Source organism: Hemicordylus capensis, chromosome 4 (assembly GCF_027244095.1).
Source record: "Hemicordylus capensis ecotype Gifberg chromosome 4, rHemCap1.1.pri, whole genome shotgun sequence".
Lineage (NCBI taxonomy): Eukaryota > Metazoa > Chordata > Lepidosauria > Squamata > Cordylidae > Hemicordylus > Hemicordylus capensis.
In genome coordinates, this window is record NC_069660.1 from 236,601,498 (window position 1) to 236,629,281 (window position 27,784).

At 41.1% G+C, this 27,784-nt stretch overlaps 1 protein-coding gene across 4 annotated transcripts in view; it reads left to right on the forward strand.

Annotated features, from left to right (window-relative positions):
• Positions 1 to 27,784, forward strand: part of SPIRE1 (spire type actin nucleation factor 1) — a 151,051-nt gene that overhangs the window by 1,694 nt on the left and 121,573 nt on the right. For 3 of the 4 annotated variants that reach the window (XM_053245019.1, XM_053245016.1, XM_053245018.1), the window contains exon 2: positions 17,341 to 17,387. In XM_053245019.1, coding sequence (XP_053100994.1) covers positions 17,341 to 17,387 — 47 coding nt within the window. The remainder of the gene's footprint in view (positions 1 to 17,340; positions 17,388 to 27,784) is intronic. The other variant, XM_053245017.1, reaches the window with a different exon arrangement.

The window sequence follows — 27,784 nt, forward strand, 5'->3', positions numbered from 1 at the left end:
TGGGGGAAATTCCACTGATATCAGTGTGACAACATTCTGATCCCACACACATTTCTTAGTAAGAGGAATGTATAGCAATCAAATAGGTGTGAATTACTGCATTGATTTATGTATAAATCAATGTTTATTTGTAGTCTTCAGTAAAACAGGAATAACTAACCATATGTATAATGAATTCATGAAATAAAATGTGACCTGGTGAATTCTTTTTTTGGGCTATAGCGTGCACTTATGTGCAATATGTTGAAAAGCTTCAGCAATTATACATAATATGCACTTAATGTGTCTGAGTAATATAATACCATATTACCTTAGTATAACATGCCTAAGCATGTGCCTTCAAATATATCTAAATATATCTGATTATACTAGTTAAAACATACTTTAAAATCAAGTCAGCAACCTAAACCATGGTTCAAAGCCAACTCAACATAAACTTACTCTAGCAGTAAACAGATTATACTTGTCATTTTACATGTAGTCAACAAAGTCATGTTTGAAAAGTAACACACAGCATGCATTATTAAGATCTTTATCTTGGTATGGATTGTAAGTGGATGTAATAGAACAAGAGAGAATATTGAAGCTTCAATATGGAGGAAATTTAATTTAAGGATTTAGGATGTGTCATGGAATTAGCCTATATAATTGTTGCAGTATGAACAATAGGAGGACCTTTTAAATGGGTTAAGGCCAGTCTAGCTCTCTGATTTTGGGTGCGGATATGTTCTTAAATTGCACAGCACATACTACATAGATTTCTTCATAAGAACAGCCCTGCTGGATCAGGCCCAAGGCCCATCTAGTCCAGCATCCTGTTTTGCACAGTGGCCCACCAGATGCCGCTGGAAGCCACAGACAGGAGTTGAGGGCGTGCCCTCTCTCCTGCTATTACTCCCCTGCAACTGGTTCTCAGAGGCATCCTGCCTTAGAGGCTGGAGGTGGCCCACAGCCCTCCGACTAGTAGCCATTGATAGACCTCTCCTCCATGAAGTCATCCAAACCCCTCTTAAAGCCATCCAGGTTGTTGGCTGTCACCACATCCTGTGGTCATTCACTTACTGGAGAGAACTGACTCTGGAAATGGACTGGGAAGGGGAGAACTTGTGAATCCTTGCAGAGTAGCTTTTCAATATAAAATATCAAAACAGAGCAGTTACAATGAACAATCATGTTTTGGATTATTATTATTTTTTTTTTGTAAGAGAATATGACTTCCAGGCAGGTTTTTACTCTTAACACAGGAAAGGGTAGCAGAAGGTTTGACTGGTGTTTTGAAAACATTATTGTCGCCTTGGAATAATTTCTACTTGAAACCTCATTCTAGTACTGTGATTTGTGAAGAGAAGAGCATCTTCTTAAACTCTTATGTCTTTTTGGCTAAGGTCATTCTGATATTTTTTTGTCCCAGCATATAGAAGAGAGTAGAGGATATTCTCAGTTCTCTTTCATGTATAATCCTGTTCAAAAGGTTGAATTGTACAGTAATATTCTGTCCAAGAATGAGAGGATGCTGAAAACTAATTGTTTTTTCTATTTTACTGTAGGAAAAATGTTTTGCTCCTTTGTAAGTAACATCACTTTTAAAAGCTGCTATAAGGGGGAGCATTTGCAAGAGTAGATTAGAGGTCTCTTTAGAATATCAGCAGAGCAATCCACCTGTCTACACAGCAGTGTTTGACTTACCTGTCTGTCATAGCATTGGTGAGGCAGCCACTTCCTATTTTCTATACCTTGTTTTGAAGATGAGCCTTAAGAGGGTGATGGGAAGGAATCCAGTTTAAAAGCAAAAAGAGCATGTAGGTAAGATGTGCATACTTCTCCTAAAGTAAAGGTGAAGTGTGCCATCGTGTCGGTTTCGACTCTTGGCGACCACAGAGCCCTGTGGTTGTCTTTGGCAGAATACAGGAGGGGTTTACCATTGCCTCTGCCTGTGCAGTATGAGATGATGGCTTTCAGCATCTTCCCATATTGCCCAATATAGGTGTTTCCCATACATACCAGCAGGGATTCAAACTGGCAACCTCTGGCTTGATAATCAAGTCATTTCCCCACTGCGCTAAGCATTTTTTTCCAGGTTTGACTTAGTTCCAGTATTGGAGCTCAGCTGAGGTGGGGAGCATCTTGGGAGCAGACTTTAAGTGTGGTCAGTTTTCAGTTAGTTAGTACCTCAAGCCTATATACTCCTTGTGCTGTTAAAATTTCCTCCCCCAACGGTCCTACATGATTGGGGTAAATCTGGATTTAAACACAAGATCTGCTGCCATTTCATCTAGTTTGAACTTTCTTCTGGTGCAGCATAAGTGGACCAGTTGACATAGCCTCAGCCATTTTTTTGTATTAGCCCTCACTGCACTGTGTATGATTGCATAATGCTGTATGCACAGACCTGCAGCTGAAATCCCCATGAAGTGATCTTACTAACCATCTGGGTAGATAGACTCTCAGTTGATATGAGATAGAGGAATAATCATTTTTACATTTATAGAGCATGTTTGCTGTCGTTTTTTAACCCCTCGTAAACATTTCAACACCCCTGAGTGAGCTAAAAAGCCTTTCTGACGTTTTCCTTTAAACTAATGAATTAATACCACATATTTTAGATGACAGTTTCAGTTACATCACTAAAGGTTTAGATTGGCAGTGAAACCCTGTAAAATTGTGTGTGTGACATATATTCTTAGGAGTAAATACTTAACATTGACATCTAGAATATATATTTAAGATGAAACTTATCTAGATTTCATTGGTTAAAACAAGCAAGTATTAGACATTTACCCTGATCTAGCAAGGAAGAACTATGTGCACAAGTGGCCTTCTGCATGTGCAGGAAATGGACCAAGGAGCATATTGCATCATGATGCTCATCCAGACCCCATTGCACTAGTTGGATGCAGCATTATTTTATTTATCTATGTATTCCTCATTCATTACATTACATTTATATACTTCCCAGTATAAAACCTCTGGGCAGTTTATAAATTAGAACACAACAATTAAAATAGCAAAATATATTAAACAAATTAAAATAACCATCAATAAAACTTTAGAACGTAATGAACTAAAAGCCTGATAAAACAGGTGCATGTTCAGATGTTGCTTAAAAATAGAAATGGAGAGGTTCTAATTTCATTTGGGAGTAAGTTCCAGAGCCCTGGGACAAGCCTAGAGAAAGCCTAGTTTTTGGTCACTACCAAATAAACTGGTGGTAACCGCCACCAGATCTCTCCCGATGATCTTAATAGGTGGCAGGGTTCATGAAGAAGGTGGCACTCTCTTAAATACCCTGGGCCCAAGCTTTTAGACTCCATTGGAGATGTGCACCCCACCCCCATATGACGACAGAAACTGTTGTATGCAAGTGACTGCAGGTGGATCAGGGCCATTATTAACAAGAAAAGAAGCACATACTAACTCTTGAGTATATCTAAGTTTAAAATGGTATATTTTGGTAGTGAACATTCAAACTTTGTTTAGGATGTTCAAAGAAGGATTTGACCAGTCATATTTGTTATCATGAAATAGAAAATGTAGCAGACTTTTATTTAGTGACACTCAACTGTGCCATTTTGCTTACCCTGATGGAAAAGGGGGAAAACAAATATGTACAGATTTACATTGCTGGAGGGTATTTGAAGATCAGGTAGCCAAATATTTTCCTTGAATAAGATTTCATCTATCAGTCAGACCATAACGTTCCACAAACAAATGGGGAACAAGCAAACTGCGCCATGCCGGAGAGTAGATGAAAGCAAACAGTGCTAGTAACACAAATTGCAGGTAATTTAATAATAATAATAATTCGATTTCTATACCACCCTTCCAAAAATGGCTCAGGGCGGTTTACAAAGAGAAATAACAAATAAGATGGCTCCCTGTCCCCAAAGGGCTCACATTCTAAAAAGAAACATAAGACACACACCAGCAACAGTCACTGGAAGTACTGTGCTGGGGGTGGATAGGGCCAGTTACTCTCCCCCTGCTAAATAAAGAGAATCACCACGGTAAAAGGTGCCTCTTTGCCCAGTTAGCAGGGGTTTAAACCAGCAAACTATGTCATAATGCAAACTTCAGGAAAAGTGAAAACAATCCTGATAACTGAGCAAAGAGGTACCTTTTTAAAGTTGGCTCTGTCCTATATTTAGCAGGAGGAGATTAACTGTCCCTACCCAGCAGCTGGGAAATGCTTGACTAACAAGTAGAAGATTGCCAGTTCAAAGCCCTGCTGGTGCTATATCAGGCAGCAGCGTTACAGGAAGATGCTGAAAGACATCATGTGCAGGAGGAGGCAATGGTAAACGCCTCCTGTATTCTACCAAAAGAAAACCACAGGGCTCTGTGGGCACCAGGAGTCGAAATTGACTTGACAGCACACTTTACCTTTACCTTACCCAGCCCCAAAGCACATTCCTCCGATGGCTGTTGCCTGTGCCTCCCTTATGTTTGTTTTTAGGCTGTGAGCCCTTTTGGGACAGGGAACCATTTTATTTCTTTTTCTATGTAAATCTCTTGACAAATGTAACCAGGGATAAAATATTTCCCCAAATATGATAGTGAATGGGACCTTGAACATAAGGTAAAGTCTGGCATCAAGTTGATTTTGACTTCTAGCGCCCACAGATTTTTGACTATCTAATTTCTCTGGTTTGTGAAAAGTAAATTTATCATTACAGTGTAAGCAATCAAATACCTGCCAAATGTCACACAGTGTTGATTCTAATAAACACTGTATAATATAATGCAGTGAATTGCATTGTATTTTATATATTTCTAAACCAGTTGTAGGATATTCTGCATTACAATGGTGTAGTAGAACCAGTGTGGTGTAGTGGTTAGAGTGTTGGACTAGGATGGCCTGAGTTCAAATCTCTGTTCAGCCATGAAACTCACTGGGTGACTCTGGGCCAGTCACTTCTCTCTCAGCCTAACTATCTCACAGGGTTTATCCATGTGCACTACTTTGGGATTCTTGGAGGACGAAGGATATATAAATGTACAAATAAATACTACAGTATGTTCAAAAATGTCTTGGAGATGCACATGGAATGTTGGGAAGTGGTGTTCTTCCCAGCATTTTGGCCATAGAGCTCTGTGGGGAAGATGACTCTCAAGAGTGGCTGGTGTGGGTGCCCCCAGCGGGTGGGTGGCGAGTGTCACCTTTAAGCCCAAATTAATAGGTGCTTACCTCTGTTCCGGTTGCATCTGCTCTGTTCCGGAGCAGCAGTGTGTTGCCAGGCGCTCCCTGAGGTGGCGAATTGGCTCCGCCACCGGTGAGGGATGGGCTCTGCGGAAGCCAGGTGAGTGGCAGAGCCGACAGGGAGTGTCAGGCAGCGCGCCGCTGCTCAGAGTAGTTTGCAGCTACATCCAGAGCCGAGGTAAGCACCTATTAATTTGGGCTTAATGGTGCCTCTCGCCACCGCCCTTGTGGCAGCCGCACTGGGCTCTCCTGATGACTACGCTTTCCAGCACTCTGTGTGCACCTTTCAAGATGGTACTGGGGCTTGACAGAGCTCTATTATTCTTGCAGCCCTCCCCCTGGTGCTACGGAAAGCACAGCACTATGCGGAGGTGGAAAATGGCCCTCACATTGGAGATTTTTTGCCCAAGTGCCCCACACATGAAAACGACTGAAGATCACTGATGTGTGGAGTTTTCCCACTGTAAAAATAAATACTCCTCCCGCCCAAGGTCTAGGAGATAGGAGAGAAATTAGCAAGCTGGAAATTATGGGGGTAGGTAGCAATAAATCTGCTCAGTTTTGTGGAGATTACCTCAATGGTTGTTTATATAATAGATGTAATTAAAGTGGTCCACTCATTGTAGTCAATGGGACTTCCTTATCGCAAAGGTCAAGTACAGTTTTCCTTCAGCATTCTGGCAGTGGGGGATGGGCAGCCAGCACAGTGTCAACTGAGGCAATTCTGAAGAAGTGTGAGGGAGTCACTCAGCCTGACGGATAAGAGAGGATGGGGGAAGAGGAAGAAAAGGATGCTGCAATTCTGGGCAGGCTTGCTTGGAAATAAGCCACCACACTGCTTCTGCCTCACACTGCTTTAACTTGGCTTACCCCAGCTGTCCATTTCATGTCTCCCCTCCCACTCTTCTCTGAGAGTTCATGTTCCATAACTAATAGAATAGGCGTTGGACTTGCAATAGAATCCACTAGCTGTCTCTCCCTGCCAGTGTCAGAGTACTGGCATATGCTGGTTTCATTGTCAAACTCACCACGCTCTGTATAATTTTGCCAGGACTTGCCATAGGCTTTAATGGGGCAGGAAAACCTTAATAACTTTTGAACCACTGCTCCAAACTTCATTAAACCAACAAAGAATTGCCTTCCTAGATAAGCCTAAACAGATCACATGAGTCACTTTCATCAACATTTGAAAGAAATATATGATATGCCTGCATAGAATTTGGGCAAAAAAGGGTCAAAGTGTCAGTTTTAAGTGCTTTTTAACTTGCTGTAGCTGTGGCAATTTTTATCAGATATACTTGGTTAGACACATTTGTAGATTTTATCAAGTAAATCGTGCATATCAAGTTCCAAGTTATTAGCTCAACAGTTGTCATGTTTATAAGCAATATAATTTTGAGGCTTATGATGGCAGAATCATTTTTTAAAATACCTCAACTAAAGGGGCACTACTGTTCCCCTTTGATGTAAATAAAACAAGATAGAAATTGATAGTTCAATGAGAGCCCCTTAATAATGGTTTGATTTAATAATAACATTATTTCTCCATCATGGCCTTCGTGGATCATACACATGGGAATATGTGTAGGAATAGTTTTGTATATGAGAGAGCCTTAATAATGGTTTAATTTAATAATAACAGTATTATTTTTCTAAAGTCAGTTGGTCTCTCTAAAGAACCATGGGTTTCTTTCTGACCTTTCCTAGGTCAGTTTCTGTCCATCTTGGTTTGTACAGGAGATGGTACTAAGAGTTTGATGTGTGTTCCAACTTCCTCTGTAATACCTTTGGCACTAGCCTCAATCCAGCTTTGCTAGCTTGAGAATTGTACAGGCATAGGGACAAAGAAAGCTGCCTTATCAATGTCAGACCATTGATTCATCTAGTTCTGTATTGTCTACAGACAGCAGCTCTTCAAGGTTTCAGGCAGAAGTCTTTCCCAGCTCTACCTGGAGATGCCAAGGATTGAACCTGGGACCTTCTGCATGCAAAGCAGATGCTCTACCAGTGAGCTATGGCCCCATCACCCTTTGATGTTGGTCTCCAATCCAGGCACTGTCCAGTCCAACACCTGCTTTGCTTCAGCAAGGTAGCTGTATCATGTGCTTAGACTATGATCTGGAATTTAATTGAGGATATGAGAAACCTTGATGTGTGATTAGGACTTTCATTCTTGGAGGGAATGTGGAGAGAACAACTTGCATGTTCCATATGCAAATTTCATCCTCACTTTCTAAAGTGTTACATATGCAGATATTAAGTGTACCTTTTTAACATACTTTGACAGTTCCAAAACCTATTTAGTATTGAGCATGGTGAATATGTTCCTTATTATGGACATTATAAAATTGGCAAGGCAGTGATGCCCAAAGCTACATACATCTAGCAGTGTTAATTGCATTGATGGGATGTATTTACTGCTTTCCTAGAAACTGCGCGAAGTGCTACAGAAACCTACAAAACATGCTTGAATTTGGGGCAGAATTCCACTTATTTCAGCAGAATTGCTTTCAGTACATACTTATTGGATGGAAATAAGTATTATTATTATTATTATTTATTTGATTTGTATACCGCCCTTCCAAAATGGCTCAGGGCGGTTGAATGTCTCAGAATATGAGTGGGGAGGTTAAGTAGAATTTTGTACTGATTAGACTGATAGATGTGAAGTCAAGAATTGCATAGAATTATTTCTGAAGTGTGATAGGTTTATTTTATATGCTGCAAAATGAGCTCTTGATATCAAAGCATGAAACCACAAAAAGTATCTTTGAAAAATAAAATAGATATTGTGTCCTTATTTCATCTGCAGCTGCATTTAATAATTTCCTCTTCATTGTTAGTTTATGTATTTGCAACTTACACAATGTTTATATTCCTTATGATGTGTTAGAAAATGAGTATCCTTTGTCTACTGAGCATATGCCAAGAAGTCTGTACCATCTTTAACTTGGAGCTCATTGGCAGTCAAAAATTTACTACAATATTTGCTCATCAGTTGTTATTCTAGAAGCAGGAGTGGATCTTATCTATGGGCAAAGTGGGTGGCACTTACTTTAAATTTCTCAGTCAGCCATATTGTTTCTCTCCATTTTGTATGCTACTGCCTCCCTCTGTTGTTCCCTGCTGTTCTTGCCTGCAGCCTGCTGCTGCTTTAAGTGTTGTGAGGTGGGAGTAGCACCAGCCTCAAAGAACAAACGAATAGCCCCAGATCTTTTAAAATATTAATGTTAATAAGGCAGGAACCATTAAGCATGCTCACCTTTGTTTTTGCAAAGTGTTCACTTTTGTTTTTGCAAAGTGTGAGGTCCTCGGATCACCTATAAACCAATCAGAGTGGGACTAGACATTGATTGAGGCAGCCAATCAGTGCCTAGAGACTGGGGAAGTCCTTTTTTTTTTTAAGCTACTCAATCGAATCACCATTTTAGTTAGAGAGCAGGTATGCTGACTGGATGTTAGTAAGTCTGATCTTTTGCTGGCTTCTTTGTTTGTCTTTGTTTGGAGGGAAGAAGTGCAACCTCTGTTTTCTCTCCCTTGTTTTCTGATCTGATTTGTATGCAAAGCATTATGGTCCAATCCCAAAATGACATGCCATAAAACATTGGAAGGAACAACCAACTGTAAGACCGGACTAATGAGATTAGAAACTTGCATAAGAAACCAGAATGTTCTTTTAGGGCATATGCATTGATTTATGAATATAAAAATGTTTTTCAAATAATTGCCGAAGTGGCTTTCAATGTGGGTGTAGTGTAGAGAAGGAATGGATTCTATTGGAAGGAAAGTAATTTTAAAAATCCATTTCCTATGCAGAGAGCTAACCAGGTTTTCCTCTGGATTGTAGCCAGTATCTGTAACATTAATATGTCTACTGCGGGTTATGCTTCATTAGGCAAGGATTAAGGAAGTTATATCTATTAGAAACATTAGTTGCTTGCTAGGATGGACACCCAGTCTAAGTGGTGGGCACCCAAGGTGGGCAGAGAGTGGCACCGAGGAGTTCAGCAGGCATGGAGTAGGGAGAGGGTGTCCCCATGCACTTCTGCTTCCCAAGATGTCCTCTGAGTTACAGAAGATGGTTCACTGCTGCAGCAAGCATAATTGAAAAACCTGTGGTTTTTCTATTAGTCCTGTTAGCTAGCAGGCCCTGGCTAACTTTGTGAACTCCTTTGTGAGTTGCAGTGCATACACAAGATGATTTACAACATCCATCAGTGTCTTTTGGTATTGAAAAGTATTCATATTCTACTTTTCATGGCATTCTTATATATTACTAAGAGTATTTGATACTACTTTTCTGTTTGTTTAAAAAAAGAAACTTCTCAAAGCAGTTTATTTACAAAAAGGAATAATTTGCTTCAGTTCCCTGTCACCAAAGGTCTCACAATTTTAAAAGAAACACAAAGTAAATGCCAACAACTACCACTGGAGAGATACTATACTGGGAATAGAGCCAAAATGAAATGGGGAATCTGCTCTAGGTTGAAGCATGAAGTTCGTAAAAATAAAGGGAACCATTTTCCAGTCATGTTAAGGATTGGACTGCCAATGTAAGAAGTGTGAATTCCGCAGTCATTTCTGGTGGTCAGATTTTATTATATTGAGAATCCTGTGTGTATCAAAGTAAAAAGTGGAGATCAAAATGATTTAATCAAGAAGGGTATTTTATAGGGAGATTAGAGTTGGAGCAAAGAAGATATTGACACCACATGGGATTTTCAAGTCCAATTGCAATAGAATGGTGATTTCAAATATACAAAATACGTATTGGGTTTTTTAGTTTTTAAAAAGTTGGCTTAGTGTAAAAAACAACAACAAACCTGTTTGGAAGTTCCTTTCACAAGCTTCATTGAAATAAAATGGATCTGCTCAAGAGCAGGAGGATTCAGTTCATTTTATTGGGGCATGGTCAGGATAACTTCTCAGTGAATTGTGCTATAGGACAGCAATTTGATGTAAGTTTCTTACTTGGAAATATAAGCTCAACTGAACCCAGTAGGTCTTACTCCTGAAGAGCATTCACATAGAATTGGGCTGTAATCCTAAATGTACTTTCCTGAAAGTAAGTTCAGAATATAGAAATGAAACTTATTTCTCAGTAAACATTGTTAGGATTATTGGACTATAAATTCATTGCCAGTGTTTGCAACTTCCAAAGGAGATTCTATCCAAACAAAAGAAACATCTATAACATAGCATATCATGATACAATTGTGATCCCAATATATGTTGTTTGAAGAAAAGAAAAGAAAATAAACCACTTTGCTAAAAGTTGCCCTACGAAGCATCAGTGACTTTGTCAGAATGGACAGAGGAGGGAGGAAAGCCATAAAGGGAGGTGTGTGGAGGAGGAGCAGTTCATCTGTGGTATCAAGCTCCTGACATTTTAGACTGAAGAATCAGCAGACTCTAGAACCAAAGTGGCTGCTAGCCAGGTTAATCCAGTGTTGGAGGCCCTAGAGAAAAATAACTTAAATTTGTACTGTGGGTGCCCACCCAATTGCACAGTGCTCTTTTTTTATCACCTCAAAATATTAATGATTGATGCTAATATAGTCCAGTATACTTTGGACAGGTTTCTTTTTTTAAAGGGTTTTCCAACAGCTTGTATGTTTGCACACAAAACAATGAAACTGCAGTTAAAAATACAAAAAATATAAAGCAGTTGTTTGCTTGGTGGGGTTGTGTCCCCCCCCCTGCATTGGGGTGTGGCTGTGGGGCGGGGCTGCTGGGGTGGGTGTGGCTATGTGGGCTGGCATAGTGAGTGCCTGCACTTCTGAATTTGCAACTATAGCACTGTAAACTGAAGTTGGGTTAGAATCCTTGCCTTTTGACATCTGGTGGACTTCTATTTAGTAGGGAAGTGGCACAGCCCAGCTGCAGGTTTACCACCTCAGTGAGAATAAGGCTTTGGTTGCTGAGGCCTTTTCCTATACAGGAGTGTCATTCTTAGAACGGTAATTATAATTGTGAGTGAAGGCTAGACAGAGACTCTGAAACTACAGGGTTGTAGATTTTTGTGCTGACTTCAGATTTTTCAGCGATTGAAAAGGAAATATATAGAATCACAAATGTATTAGGTTAGATTTTATGTTAAAAATTATCTAAAGTAGAAAGTTAACGCATAGCTGAAAAATTGTTGAAGCAGCCTGTTAAGAGACTTTAATCATCCCGTGCAAACAAACACAGCTAAGTCATAAGACCAGAATCCGAATAGTTATGTGAAATTGGGGAGGAGGGAGTTTCCCCTTTCTGTGTGTCAATGGGAACTTTCGGCTCTCCCTTCCAGAGAGCCTTCAAAAATAGTGCCACTGAAGTCTGGAGCAGCCCCATGTGAGGTATGAGGGACAGTTGCTGAAATGGGAAATTAACCACTGAACGCCTCCACCACCCTGTGTGCATTGCAGCAGAAGTGCTTTCCATGCATTCACATGCAAAGCTGGAAAAATCTGTGTGCCCAGTTAGTCTGGTGCCTAAGTGCCATTTCAGAGTTTGTGTTTCTGAGATGCAAAGTAATAGTGACTCATGCACCAATACTATTTAAGTCACACAATCTATATTATTAATTCTCCAAGACGGGCCATGTGTGGGGACGTGGTAGAAAGGAGGCGATTGGCTGACAGAGTTTGCAAGCAGAAGCACCTGATTGGGCAGTGGGGATTCCATATGCAGATAGGGAGAAGGAGCCTGTGAGAGCAGAAGCACCATGGTGATTGGGCAGTGAAGATTCCATATGCAGATAGGGAGGAGTAGCCTGTGGCACCATGATGATTGGGCAGTGGGGATTCCCTATGCAGATAAGGAGGAGGAGCCTGTAATGGTTAAGGTCAGTTGGAATGCAACTGTTACTGGTCGGAAGATGTTCTTGATTGCAGAGGAGAGGAATCTATCTATCTATCTATCTATCTATCTATCTATCTATCTATCTATATAAAAGGATAGCAGGCAGGGGTCTGCAAAAAGACAGGTCGTGAGGGAGGAAAGAGCCCCTTCAGGAGAAGGAGGATGTCGTGTAGGGCGGGCTGCGGGGGGGCGGGCAGGCTGCGGGGGGGAGGGTGGGCAAGCGGGTGGGTGAGCTGCGGGGGGAGAGCGGGCGGGTGAGCTGTGGGGGGAGGGTGGGTGAGCTGCGGGGGGAGGGCGGGCAAGCGGGTGGGCGAGCTGCGGGGGGAGGGCATGCTGCGGGGGCGAGGGAGGGTGGGTGAGGTGCAGGTGGGCGGGCGAGCTGCAGGGGGAGCGCTGCACAGGATGCCACATGCTCAGTGCACAACAGCACAGATGCTCTGTGCGGGGTCAGCTAGTAGTACTTATTGCAAGAACCTGCTGCCATTTAGGAGGCTTATAAGTGGCTCCAGTGGCTTATAGGTGGCTATGGGGAAAGGGCTGCATGCTTACCCAGGTGGTGCAGGGTCTCAAGGCACTTCCCCCCCCCCAAAGGTGGCTCACTGGTTGCCGGGCAAAGCGCAGCACTGCATGGTGAGAATGGTTGACTGCATGGCACTGGGGGACTGTGCAGAGTATTCAGCTTTGGCTAGAGCTTTGCACAGGCCCAGTAAACAAATAGTGGGGGGGGGGGGCACACTTGAGATTGATGAAAGCTGCTGCTGGCCCCCAGACCTTACTAAAGAGCACTGATCTAATGGTTGTTGCTAGTGTCGACCTTATGTTCCTGTGAGCACTTTTGGGTCAGGGGATCATCTGATTTATTGTTTGTTTTTCTACGTAAATTTTGAGCTTTTGTTCAAAAGTGGTATATAAATATTTGTTGTAGTAGTAGTAGTAGTAGATCTTGAATCCAGATCCACGAGTTATTTAATAGTGCAGTTCTCTGATAATGAGATGTGTATATGATTTTAATGAGCATAGCAATTCTTGTGATACATCCAGGAGATTATTGGAAACTATGATTCTCAATTATTGTATATTTCCAGGAACAATGAATAGGAATATGAATGAATGAAGTATGGAAAGGAGGGGTGGAAAAGCCTGTTATTTAGCTTCTGCTAAAATTTAAGTCATATATTTTTATGGTGAAATAAAACTTCTGCTGAAATTGAGTCATACATTTTTATGATTCAGTGTCAAGTCTCCCAAGTCAGGAGAGTAAACTATCTCAACTTCCTGAAAAGTGGGGGAAGCTTTGTTAGATGTGCAATACATAGAAACATTTTGATAAGCAAGACTTGAAATGTTGTCACGTGAGAACCTTTTAAAACTTTTAACTAAGAGCAAGATTCTTTCTATGGATCTACTTGCCGTGACAAGTATTAAGCACTCCCCTCGGCCCAGCTACATGCACTGAGCTGTGTGGCTCCCTGTGGCGGCGGCCGCCGCCTCCTCCCACCTCTTTGTTCCCACTGTCAACCAGTGCAGTGTCTGTGTGAGCCTTATCCTTTCTCAGCACTAGCAGTACCCAGTGGTGTTGCTGCCTTCCATCAGTTGCCTCTTTCAGCCTGGGTAGATTGGAGCGGTGGGAGAGGTGTCATACTGTGGGCAGCAGGAGAACTGGCTGGTGTTGGGATGGGAGGAGGAGGTGGAGGTGACCCTGTTCTGCACTGCTTGGGTCTAGGATTGTAATGAGGGGATAGAAGAGTAGACTTTAATCTGGGATATCTACATTCAAATCCCCTCTAGGCCATGAAGCTCAATGAATGTCTTTGGGCCAGTAATTGTTTCTTAAGAACATAAGAACAGCCCTGCTGCATCAGGCCCAAGGCCCATATAGTCCAGCATCCCGTTTCGCACAGTGGCCTACCAGATGCCGCTGGAAGCCACAGGCAGGAGTTGAGGGCATACCCTCTCTCCTGCTGTTACTCCCCTGCAACTGGTACCCAGAGGCACCCCGCCCCCAAGGCTGGAGGCGGCCTAGAGCCCTCTGACTAGTATCCGTCAATAGACCTCTCCTCCATGAAATTATCCAAACCACTCTTAAAGCCATCCAGGTTGTTTGCTGTTACCACATCTCGTGGCAGAGAATTTCACAAGTTGATTATGCGTTGTGTGAAAAAGTACTTCCGTTTGTTGGTCCTAGACCTCCTGGCAATCAGTTTCATGGGATGATCCCTGGTTCTAGTATCATGTGAGAGGGAGAAGAATTTCTCTTTATCCACCCCATGCATAATTGTATAGACCTCTGTCATGTCTCCCCGCAGTCGTCTTTTTTCTAAACTAAATAGCCCCAGGTGTTGTAGACTAGCCTCATAAGAAGGGTGCTCTAGGCCCTTGATCATCTTGGTTGCCCTCTTCTGCACCTTTTCCAGTTCCACAATGTCCCTTTTTAGATGTGGTGACCAGAATCATATGCAGAACTCCAAGTGTGGCCGCACCATAGTTTTGTATCAGGGCATTATAATATTAGCAGTTTCATTTTCAACCCCCTTTCTAATGATCCCTAGCATGGAATTGGCCTTTTTCACAGCTGCCACACATTGAGTTAACACTTTCAACGAGCTGTCCACTACGACCCCAAGATCCCTTTCCTGGTCAGTCACTGACAGCTCAGATCCCATCAACATATACTTGAAGTTGGGGTTCTTCATCCCAATGTGCATCACTTTACACTTGCCAACATTGAACCGCATTTGCTACTTTGTCGCCCACTCACCAAGTTTGGAGAGATCCTTTTGGAGCTCTTCACAATCAGTTATGGATTTCACTACCCGAAAGAGTTTGGTATCATCTGCAAATTTGGCCACCTCTCTGCTTACCCCTACTTCTAGATCATTTCTGAATAAATTAAAAAGCACCGGTCCCAGAACAGATCCCTGGGGGACCCCACTTCTTACTTCCCTCCATTGCGAAAACTCTCCATTTATACCTACCCTCTGTTTCCTGTCTTTCAACCAGTTAGCAATCCACACATGTACTTGTCCCCTTATCCCATGACTGCTAAGTTTCCTCAGGAGTCGTTGATGAGGAACTTTGTCGAAAGCTTTTTGGAAGTCCAGGTGTCAACTGGATCACTTTGATCCACACACTTGTTGACACTCTCAAAGAACTCCAAAAGGTTGGTGAGGCAAGATTTACCTTTGCGGAACCCATGCTGGTTCACTCCCAGCAGGGCCTGTTCTTCTATGTGCTTTACAATTTTATCCTTGAGGAAGATTTCCATCAATTTGCCTGGAACTGATATTAAGCTAACCGGCCTGTAATTTCCCGGATCATCCCTGGATCCCTTCTTGAATATCGGTGTTACATTTGCTACTCTCCAGTCCTCTGGTACAGAACCTGATTGTAGGGATAAGTTATATATTTTAGCAAGGATGTCGGCAATTTGACATTTGAGTTCTTTGAGGACTCTTGGATGGATGCCATCTGGCTCTGGTGATTTGTTAGTTTTCAGTTTTTCCTGACAGTTTAGAACATCATCTCTCATCACTTCTATCTGGCTCAGTTCTTTAGCCGCCATCCCCGAAAATCCTGGTTCAGGAACAGGTATATTCTCAGTATCCTCTGCCGTGAAGATGGATGCAAAGAACTCATTGAGCTTCTCTGCAACCTCCATATCCTCCTTAATAATCCCTTTCACTCCCTCATTGTCTAATGGTCCAACTGCCTCCCTGGCAGGTTTCCTGCTTTTAATGTATTTATATAAGTTTTTGTTATTCCCCTTGATACTTTTGGCTAAATGTTTCTCAAACTCTTTTTTCACCTCCTTTATTGTCACCTTGCATTTCTTTTGCCAGAGTTTGTGTTCCTTTCTGTTCTCTTCATTTGGACAGGCCTTCTAATTTCGGAAGGAAGTCATCTTCCCTTTTATGGCTTCCTTAACATTACATGTTAGCCATGCTGGCATCTTCCTGGACCTAGTGGTACCTTTCCTCTTTTGGGGTATACAATCTAACTGGGCTTCTAGTGTTTTGGTTTTGAGTAAACTCCATGCACTCTCGAGCGAAGTGACTCTCCTGATATCACCATAGTCTAGACTTAGTCTAGCCTACCTCACAAGTTTGCTGTGAGGATTAGTGGGGGATGTCAACCCTGTATGCCAGCCTGAGTAGAATAAACCTGTAGTAGTTTATTCATTTTTTAATTTATTTTAATACATTTCTATATCACCCAAAATGCAAGTTCTTTGGGCGGTTTACAAAACAATAAAAATGTTTCAACAATTAAAATTAAAAAGTTAAAACACAATTAAAACAGTATCTAATTAAAAGCCTGGGTGAATAAATGCGTCTTGACTGCCCATTTACAAGTTGTAAGAGATGGAGAGGCTCTTATTTCAGCAGGAAGTGTGTTCCAAAGGCTTGGGGCAGCAATGGAGAAGGCCCATCCCTGAGTAGCTACCAGATGAGCTGTTGGCAACAGCAGACGAACCTCTCCAGATTATCTCAATGGGCTGTGTGGTTCATAGCAAAGAAGAAGTTATCTTAAATACCCAGGGCCCAAGCTGTTTCGGGCTTTATAGGTTATAACCAAAACCTTGTACTCTGCCCGTAAACTTCCCGGCAGCCAGTGTAGATGTTTTAAGATAGGAGTGATATGGTCTCTCCGAGATGACCCAGAGACCAATCTGGCCGCCGCATTCTGGACTAACTGCATTTTCTTGACTACGTACAAAGGCAGCCCCACATAGAGTGCATTGCAGTAGTCAAGTCTGGACGTGACCAGCAGATATACTACTGTTCTGAGGTCATTTATCTCAAGTTATGGGTTATTTATGTAGTTACATAAATAAAAGGGAGGAGATGGTTGAAAGAAAGACAGTAGAGGAAGAGAATCAAGCAGCAGCAGCAGCAGAATCTTTTCCCAAGGTCCAAACTCAGGAGGAGGGTAGGGACCAGAGATCTTCTTTGTAGTGCTGTTCTTTGGAGAGTGCCTTAAAGCACAGTGCAGCATAAATGTATATTCATCTCTCACCTGGAAAGATGACTTCCACATATTGATTATAATTTAGTAGCCATCTCTTTGGTTATGGGCTGTGTATGTGTTTTTTATATGTGATATACACATACTGTATGTGCACATATGCAGACTGAATACATCCTTATGTAACTAACTTTGATGATTGGGTGAATGTAATATTACTTTTAAAATGCTATTTGTTATACTGAAATTGTTTTTCTTAATTATTATAGAGGATACAGCTCAGATTCTCTAATCTTGTCTTTGACTTGATTGTTTGTTTGTTTTTATTTCAGGTAAATCAGAACATTCACGATGTCCAGAAACAGAGGTAAGAAGAAATGTAAGAATTCCCTTTTTGTTTTTTGTTAGTTAAACGAAGATCACTTTCCTATAGCTTCTGAAGAGGCTTCTGTTGACAAGCTTCTGTACCTGAGCTAGCCATCTGCAACTGTATCTCAGAGCACAGTATTACTATGGTGGGGATTACTTTTTAAAATTGATGTACAATTCCTCAATGCTCAATCTCTGAATAAAGGAGGAAAATATTTAAAGAAACAGAACTTTTAATATGACTTAAGCAGGCTGAGGAGGAAATTCCAAAGTGCTTCCAGCTGATGGCATGGCCCATATAACTGATGCCTGTGACACTAGCAGACAGAGGCGTATATGGGGAAAATAGTGCCTAGGGCAAGCACTGAAATTGCGCCCCTGACCAAACATCTGACACCCATCTTTCAGATAACTTTACCGTAATATCAGCTCAAAAATACAAGTTCAGACACTTTAAGGAGAAACAGGTTGTAAGCAACACACACATGCATACACACATACGGCACGTATGTGCCAGTTGCCTTCCCAAGGAAATGCAGGGATGGCAATACATTGCAAATCCAACATTTCTGGGTGTGAATTCTTACAACAGTATTTTTTTTAAGCACCATACAAGCTAAAGGCAGGCACTTTCCATGAAATCACACAAACCTTATAATCAGATTGCTTGACAAATATGCAGATAAAGATAGAACTCTGTATAGATAATTAAACAGCATGTGAGTGAATATTTGCATTTTATTCCTTGCCTCCCCCCCACACCTTCAGTTTTGCCAGCTTACAAGGTATTAAACCAACATTGTCTTTTTAAGGGATGTTTTGTCCACTTACTTTTGTGCCATTTATATCTGTTTTTTAAATGCTCGGGTCCCTTGCCAACAACTTTGCATTCTTCTGACTACTTAGATCAGGGGAAAATCTAGACTTGGGTCTCGCAGAGGCCATTTAAGCATGTGTGGTGGCCATTTTAGTTTTCAACAGCTTTTTTTAAAATGAAAAAATGGCCACCACACATGTTCAAATGGTCCCTGTGAGGTCCTATGCCTTGCCAGGCCTCACAGAGGCCTTTTAAGCATGTGCGGTGACCTCCAAAATGGCTGCCGCACTGATCTTTGTAGGCCTGAACAGGCCTGAAAATCAGCCCAGGATGGACTGCAGCAGTGATCTAAGAGACTGGGGGGGGGCTTTGCAGACCCCCTGTGGCCTTTAGGAAGCCCCCCAAAGGGACTACGATTAAAAAAAATTATTATTTTTTAATCTGTGAATTGGGGAGGGGGTCGGGGGCAGCATGGCACTGGCGCGCCCCCAGTGGCACCTAGGGCATGTGCACTGTCTGCCTCACCCTAGTTTCGCCTATGCTAGCAGAACTCCTTTTCCAACAAAGGACAGGCAGAAGTTGAGCTTGCTGAAAGGGCCAGAGGGGGTGCAGAGAAATTGTTCTTTCCCAGTAATGGCTTAGAATATGATTGCTGTTAAACAGCTATTCTTCTATATCAGTTCCGTGTTCTAGTAGCATTGTTTGCCTAGTTCAAGTAAAGTTGTGTATCTCTTCCATGTGAACACCTATGCTTGGGTCAGAAGTGAAGACCTTGATGTCTTGGGCATAACCGCAACACACACACCCCCCCCAGCAAAGTGTTTTGGCTGTAAAGTGTAAAACCACCCAAATGACTTGGGTGTAAAACCACCAACCTCTTTTTTTGGCCATTGTCCAGTGTTAGGTATCCAAGTACAGTTTTGATCTTTCTATAATGCTGAATTTTGGAGCAGAGTCGCTGAAACACTAATGGTAGCTCCATCCCAAAATGTTTATTTGTTTTGTAAACTTTAAGTGTGTGTTTACTAATACATAAATACATATTTTGAGATGCTTCTTTGCTTAAAATACCTCCTCAAATTGTGTTTCAGCAACAAAAAATAATGTGTTTCAGCAACAATGGAACTACGTTACATAAATTTGCATGTACTGTGTAGTCTGCCAGAGTTTCTTGGTGGTATATTTTTATTTGTAAGCATAAGTGTTATGCCTTTATATTCCAGTCGTTGAAACATATGGCTGGTTCAGATTATCACATGAGCACATAATGCAGAACCTCTACATATAGTGAGATTTGAAAGCAGATTTGTGCGTGCCCTCTTCCCTTGCCTCCTCATTGCATTTAAAGCATTCTACCTGAATCAGAAGCTCATTTGACTGCAGGGTCAGGTAGTTCTATGTGCTAGGTGCTATGTTCTACATGCTGGATGCACATAGACAGATTCTCATACTGACATCAGTTTTGGAAGACACATTGTCCAAATAGATTCTTTTTGAGTAACCACTGCCAGTCACTGTATGTCTTTGGTTAGAAGGCTGGGTGAATGGTTAGGGATTTCAACCTTTAAAGTAGGCTTGAGCATCAGCAACTCACTTTTTACACATGAAGCCTTGAAATAATTTAAGACTCACTTGAGTTAAACAAATGTCTGAGCCTTGTTAGCTGGGTTCATTATAAAAACAAAGTACATTATTAAAATTTCTTGTTGGGTTTTTAACAGAATTCTGGTAATCAACAATTTCTTAATATTACCCTGTCTTTGTACACACACACTAGTTGTCTTTAAAAAGCCAAGAAAAGCAAATAATATAGGCCCCTTTTAGACATAATGGCAAAGTGCAGTTTGCCTCAATTCTCCTGGTGTTCTCCCAGACAATAGTGATTTGTGGTCTGGGAGCCAGCAAAGGGGGAGGAATTGGCTGTGAGGGGTTCTTCCTTCACATGAATGAAGGGAGAGCGCAGGCAGCCAATACAGCCGGAGAGAGGGAGATGCTTCCTACCCTTAGCTCTGGTTTGTGCAACTTGCACAAATCTGAAGTCACAGCGGCAGCATTTGGACAACACAATGCTGCCTTCAAACCTGAGGTCTTGGCTGCAAAACTCATTACAGACCCATGATACAAATTAAGGTTTGGGGGCTAAAACTGACCCTCAAAACCGTGTTTTTCTGAATTCAGACTACCACAATTTAAAACCTCCTAACATGTTTGCCTCTGGTTTGCCGTTATGTCTGAAGGCGGCCCAGACTAGTAATATCTCCACTCAGCAACACATTTTGCATTTAACAGTACGTGACAAAATATTTCAGTTTTTTGAGACTTCATGCCAAGTTTTTTTATAGCCTGCTGAAATTGTTCTGCTGCTTAACATAATGTGAAATAACTCAGTGGCATAAAGCAGTAGTTAAACAAACTTACATTTATGAGGTTAGAGTGTTCTGTTTTAAAACTAAAGCTACAAATAGTGTCTCTCTCACACGTAAATAAATTCTCATGCTTGACATTAGTGTATGATATTTAAAAAGGCATGCATTGCTCAAATGGTGTGATTTGTTCTATGCAGCTAATTTCTTTAATTTTAGAAATACTAATCTTAAGATGATATTTATTAGACAATATTTATAGATAAGTATGGTTTGAAATGAAAAAGTTTATTACAAAGACGTTGCTGATGTCATAATATCTTGCCATTGTGTAAAATGTGGAGATTATATGTTTCATACTGCATTTCCTGGGCTGAAAGGAACTGGGTTTGACATCCAGTCTGCACATCACTGCTGCAAGTTCATTTAATCCTACAGATTCAGGGTTCCTCCAAGAGGGAAGGAAAGAAGAATCTATTGGTTTTTTCCTTTGCTGATTTATTGTTACCCTTTATCCTCTTGTGAGGATAAGTTTTAAGGAGCACCCTGTCAGGGTTGGCCATGGCTAGGGAAGGGGCTCCCTAAGTTTTCATGGAGTTGGGGCTCACTCCTTCCTGTCTGAGGGATGACAACTAGGCTAGCTTCAGAGGAATTACTTAGATGACCAAGAACACACTTGAAGCTGGGACTGGCTCATTTGGACAGGTAGCTAATAAGGATCCCCCATTTGCCTCAAAAGGAGAGTTGATGGTGGGGTGTGGGATAGCTCATTGGTCTGTACCCAAAAGAAGAGGAGAAAGCGCATTTCCAGATCCAGATAGAGATTGGGACCAGCTTTCAAGCAACTGGGAGAACCTACAAAGGGGGTTGTTGCCTCGGGGGAGGCAATCCATTTGAGGAACAAGCCAGCTGAACACATGGACTGAGACAAGAGAGGCAGGGTGTGAAGTAACATCCCTGGGAAACCAAGATAAGGTGGATCTTCTCTTATCCCTGTTTGGTGGGTGTGAGACCTGGGGTGAAGACAACCTCCACAGGGCTGTAAATCAATAAAGGAGTTGCTGGAAGGGTCTTATCTGAGTCGTAAGACCTTATTACTGTTTTATTTTCCCAGCCCCTCCACCCAGTCCTCTAGATATCAAGTTGCCCCTCTGGGGGCGTACATATATCACACTTCTGTTTTAGCCTTTGCTGATGGTATAAGCTATTGTGGTTAAAGGATGGGGTAAAGCTGACGTCTTAAGAACTTTATCTCAAGACACTGCACTTTAATAAATACAGTAGACGCTATGGCTTGCAACTGTTTCTGGTAAGAGCAAGATAGTATCTTAGACCAGAACTCTGGATAGTTCAGAACAGTCCATACCAATAAAAGTCATATTCTACAAGTTTTGATTTATGTTCCTTTCTGCGCATGGAAATGCTCCTTTCTGTATATCTAAGTATGAAAAATCAACACAATTCCTACAACCTAACATTTGGCCCCACATGCAGCTTGGCTTGCTTTGTACTGGTGTGCTGGCCTCTGTATTGAGGTAAACTTCATGTCCTGGTTTTGACTGTTGACTACAGAATTGTTTTGAATCCATATGGGAGGCTATACATTTTTGCTGATTTGTGCAGGTGATCTCAAAAACATTGCAATATGTTCTAAAAGATTTTATTTTAAAAAATCCTAGTCTAGACTTTAGTATCCTTTCCTGAAATTTAGAGGTTTGTGACTTATTGTTTTTGACTAGTGCTCTGTGCCTTCTGTTCTCCACTGCCCCTGCTTGTGTTGCTGCTGTTGAGATTTGTCACAGCATTACTGCTGTCCAGTCACCATTTTTAATTCCATACAGATGAACATAATTATTTTATGGGCTATATACTGATTACATTTTTCAGTATAGAAATCTGGCAATTAAGTAGTTGAAATATTTGCATTTCTTTTAAGAAAATAAATTTAGTTAACCTTCTATATAATTAATTCTCTTAGCCGACAGATGCATGGGGATGTGTGGTGGAACTTTTGACGGAAGTTACGGAGTGGCAGGGAGTTTGGGTGGGCGGTGAGGCAGTGGTGGGCCTGGCCACATTGGGGAGGCGGTGGCCGTGGGTCTGGCCACAGTGGGGAGGTGGCAGCAGGGAGTTTGGGCGGGCAGTGAGGCGGCGGCGAGGCCGGCTGCGTTGGGGAGGTGGCCGCAGCGGACCTGGCCATGGTGGGAAGGTGGTGACGAGGCGGCGGCGGCGGGGCAGTGGCAGGCCTGGTCCGTCGCCAGGGTGAGGAGGCGGCTGGGCCACCAGGAAGAGGCGGCGGCGGCAGGAGAGGAGGGGACAAGCTGTCTTGAAAGCCAGCCAAAAACTGTGGGTGGGGAGCGGGGGGAGAAGCAGGCCAGTCGGCCGGCAGAGGCGCCTGAGTGAAGAGTCAGTGAGCACTAGGGACGCAGATGCTCTGTGCCAGGTCTGCTAGTTTTAATTAATTGACTAATTGTATGCACACATATTTGCAAATAACTGCCTCTGAGTCAGGTATGTACAAAAATATACCTAGCTTCTGCACTGTTCACATTTAAAGCAGGGGCAGAGGGACTCATTTTATCTAAAGGGGGATTGGTAAAAATCACTCCTTGTGAGAGCAGAAGATGTTTTTACAGATGCTGCCTATTGTTGAAGGCTCTTCATTGCCTGCTGTATGATGCATTCATTTACTCTGTAGCAGCCTGTCCTCAGCTGACTTAAATGTCAAGAGGATGATTGTTCTTTTGTTAAAGATATACTAGAATAGCATAATTATCCTACAAAATGTTAACAAATTCAGGATATATACCACACAACATCTGCAGCCTGTGAAACCTTACACTATACAGGGCTTGGTGCCTTAGTGTTTCCGGGTGAGCATTTACTTTTGTGTGTGATTCAAACACAAGGCATTCCCAAAAATACAAAAATAGGGACAGTGGCTGACATATTGCATAAGGGTATATCCTTCCAGTAACATAGCACATACACAAGTTGTGCAAATGTTACACAAGAGTAAGCCCACTGGAAATAATGAGATTACTCTTGTATAATGTCATTTGTGCAATTTTAATGTTTGCACAACTGGCGAACATGCAACATTACTGGACTGATACACCTTTACACATACATCAACCGTTGATGTACCCTTACATGACTGGTTGATTTTTGCCAGTGATTTTTATCATGACCAGTGATTTTTACCAGGGACAGGTATTGGAAAATAGGGATTGTCCCTGGTAAACAGGGACAGTTGGAGATTATGTTGTTATAGTCTGTCACAAATAATGCAAAAATACACTAAACAATAGGGTATTTTTTTAGAAAAAACATTCTTCTTGCTTTTGAAATAGTATAGTAAATGATGTGGCAATACTGAGCTAGCCCATCTGAAATACTTTTAAGATTTGGTTGGAAAAGGCAGCCAAAGTGCCTGAATGCAAAAAGAATATCCCATCACCCATTATTTCCATTTTTCAAAACCTTTTGGGAACTCTAAATATAAAAGCTCTTCACTATAGAGTATGCTTGGGAAGCACTTTCATTTTTATCATTATGCTCAGAAATCCTTAGGCACAGCAGACTGAAGTTCCTTCCTCTGGGGAAAGAGTACAGGAATAAATTATAAGTGCTTTTTGAAATATTTCTTAAAAGAATTGTAGGTTAAAAATAGAAAACATATTGTGAACTTAGAATGGAGGAGGCAAAAAAACCAAAAAGCAAAACAAATCCCCTGCACAAACAGTACAATGAAGTAATTTAAGAAGATATGTTTAAAAACCAAGCAGAAGTATCTTGAAACAGAGATTTCACTGGCCAGAAGGAATTCTAGTTTCTGTTCGTCTGATGGTTTTTTAGTATTTGATGTAGAAACCTCTTCCATGCATTTTTAAGATAACACATTGCAGTGTGCTATTTATGTAGATGAAACTGGAAAAGGATGGTGGCAATGGTGACAACAGAATGTAGTGGGCAGAGTTATGGGGACAGTGGCAAATGCAGGAATCACAACCTCACTGAGTATGAAAGTGTAGAGAGGGCTGTTCCCCAAAACAAAAACCCAGATGAAATTGCCCTAAATCGTCACAGTTAAATGAATGCAGTCTAACACCCCCTTTTCTTTTCTTTTTTGTTACAAAGACCAGTGAGTTGCTTGGAAAGCCTGAATAATGAATGTTCGTTTGAATGATGTCACAGAATTGTTTATCAATTGTAAGCATTGATAAAGTATTTGCAGTCTGTCCACTGCTTTCCAACCTGTTATTCTGGTCCAGAAATGGGACTGGCTGCTATTTAATTGTGCTTCCCAAAGGAAACTATAGATGACTACCTTTCATATTTAACCAAGCTCAGCTTGGCCATTATCTTTTATGTAATTAAAATCTAATTTATATAAAAAAGGGAAGGAAAGTTTCCAAAAAGGGAAGTTTGCTATGGTATTGAAATTTGGGGTACTGTGGAAACTAGAAATGCTCAGGGTTTGTACTGTACACCCACTATCTGCAACATTATTTCCTAAGTGAACAATCATATGATAATCTGGATGAGGTTTTGCTTCTTTTTAAAACATTTTGGAAAGGAACTAGGTGTCTACAATTTGAATTTTTATCAGAATAGAATTGCTTAATATATGGAAGTTGAAAAGAAAACCCAAGGCTTGATGTTCACTGGACAAAACATAAATTGGCTTTTTGTATTCTTTTAGTGTTGCTTCTGAAAGGAAATGGAATGATAAGTGTTGAGGAGAGGGGAATCAGGCGTCCAGTACTTGAGTATCTGCAGATATCTAAGTGCGTTAGATCTGAGCTTGCCAGATCAAAATCCTGAAGAACAGGTGTAGACCTCCTAAGACCGTATTTCATAGTCTGGTCATTGTGTATTAATTACAATTGATTATTTGTACATCAGGCTTGTACTTCAGTGTGGCACTTTTTTCCAGGTCCACACTGGAGTGTTCTTTCTTTTAATGTAGAAATGCCTTGGCAAACAGTTCATGGTGATGATACAGCACAAATGCTGTTGATGATGTGTCAGAAGGATGCTTTACTTGAGATCTGGAAAGTGTGTGCTCTTAGACTGCAAGTGCCATTTTAATTGGTTTTTTCTGACTGCTTGTTATAATTAACTGTTGGCATGAACAAATGTAGTTATTTGAGGGTTTTTGTTCATTATTGTTGTTGTTGTTGTTTAAAGCTTTTATGTGCTTCAATCTGAATTCCTTGCCCATATATTTATTCAGTTTATATACTACCTTTCCTAAAGTGGCTCTGGGCAGTTTACATTAAAATCAAAAACACATAATAAAACAATTTAAAAACAACAACATCCAAACAAGAATTAAAACTCATTAAAATTAATACTAGATATTAAAATCCAGGCTAAAAAGATGGGTCTTTAAGGCTCTCCTGAAGGCCTCCAAGGAAGATGGCAGGAGGTTTTTTTTGTTTTGTTTTGGGTTTTTTGCTTTATTTTTTTTACAACAAGAAGTTTGCTGTTTATTTCTGAATTGAATCTAGGTTTATCTAGAAATCAAAGTTCAAGTAATTTTTTCTCACAGGCCACCAGCAAGCATTATGTGATAAACATATAATCCTATGTTTTGGCCATTGGCCGTAAATAAAGTATCTATCTATCTATCTATCTATCTATCTATCTATCTATCTTATAATCCTGGTGTCTAAATGGATGAAAATGTGAAGATTTCAAGTGGTTACTGAAAATGCAATATCAGTAATTCAGAGATAGTATTTTCTAGATCTATGCAGATATTCAGCTCTGAATATACAAAGCTGGAGCTTTCTCAGACAGACGGCTTTACTGAGGCAGGAAGTGCCTGCACCAAAGTGCTACTTTTTTAGAATGCTCATAATGCACAGTAACTGCAAATCATCAGAAGCAAAGCTGAATAATGCCATTGACTGTATGAACAGCACCTTCTGTCACTGTCCTGATGGTGTTGTTGTAAATGGTTTCCTTATATGAACTCCCCACCTGTCCCTCCCAGCCTAAGTTAGCCAAGCTGTGTACAATCTCCATTTGGAAAAGCTCTGAATAATCCATAGAGCCTCCTGGTACCACATGGAGGCAACTTTTCCCACTGCTTACCTTCATGTGGTGTTAGGGGAGTTATGTGGATTATTTGGCTTTGTGTATTCTGGAGCACATGTTTGCACAGGCCTAGTTTTAAAAAAAAACACAACACCACCATAGTGGTTTTATTTACAGAATGTATTATCTAGTACTTCTTTTCATTATACTTTAGTTTAATTAGAACAGTGAGTTGCTTATCTTCAGCAATCATGAAGTGTTGCACTTTCAACTTCATCTGAAAAGGAGATTATCTGTCTGTCTGACTGACTTGTTAGGCACTCATTCATCCTTCTGCTTACTGTTGCTGCTTTGCTTACTACTCAGATATCATCTTTGCTGAGGATGTTGAGGATAAAGTGACTGCTTTAATGCTGGGAGCAGACAGCCGCTGTTTAAAATCCATGATTAAACGTTTAAAACAGAGTTGATGCTCCTTTCCTCAGTTCTTTTTAATGACCTTGAATGCCCTTTGGCTATCCATCCAAAGTTGTAGGAGAGACAGTTTACATCTTATTGGACATGCTTCAAGTAGTGTGTAACAGTCATAGGCTCAGTTCAGACGTAATGAAAATCCATAGTTTCTTGTGAATAAGCCTTAGAGAATCATGGAATCACACTCCCTCCTCCCCACTCCACTTACTTCCTGTGCTTGCGCAGTCAGGAACCCTGGTTTCTTTAAACCATGGCTCATGTGAACTTAGGAACTGTGGTTTAATTTTGTATTATAAACTAGGATGTGAAATTAGAGTTTGAAGTTGGTTCCACATTCTGGTTTGGAAGTTCATGTTAAACCACAGTTCCCAGCTCTGCATAATCTGTGAAGCCATGGCTTTAAAAAATCAGGATTGAATTGTCATGGCTCTGCAATGGAGCTGAGGAACTAAGGGGAGTAGTGAGAAGGGAGCATGTGAGCCTACATCTCTCCAGGGCTCATTCACATAATAAGAAATTATTGCTTCCCATTATGAGTGAACTGGCTCTACAATCTTGAAGTTCTTCGTAAAAAATGAATATCTTATTCTGAAAGTTGCATCATGAGTTTCCTGTAGAATTTACATAAATTCATTCTAGTTGCTTTGTATCTGGAGTGCTGTCAGTTGTGAATTAGTTCTTATAATTTCTTCTACACTAACCCAC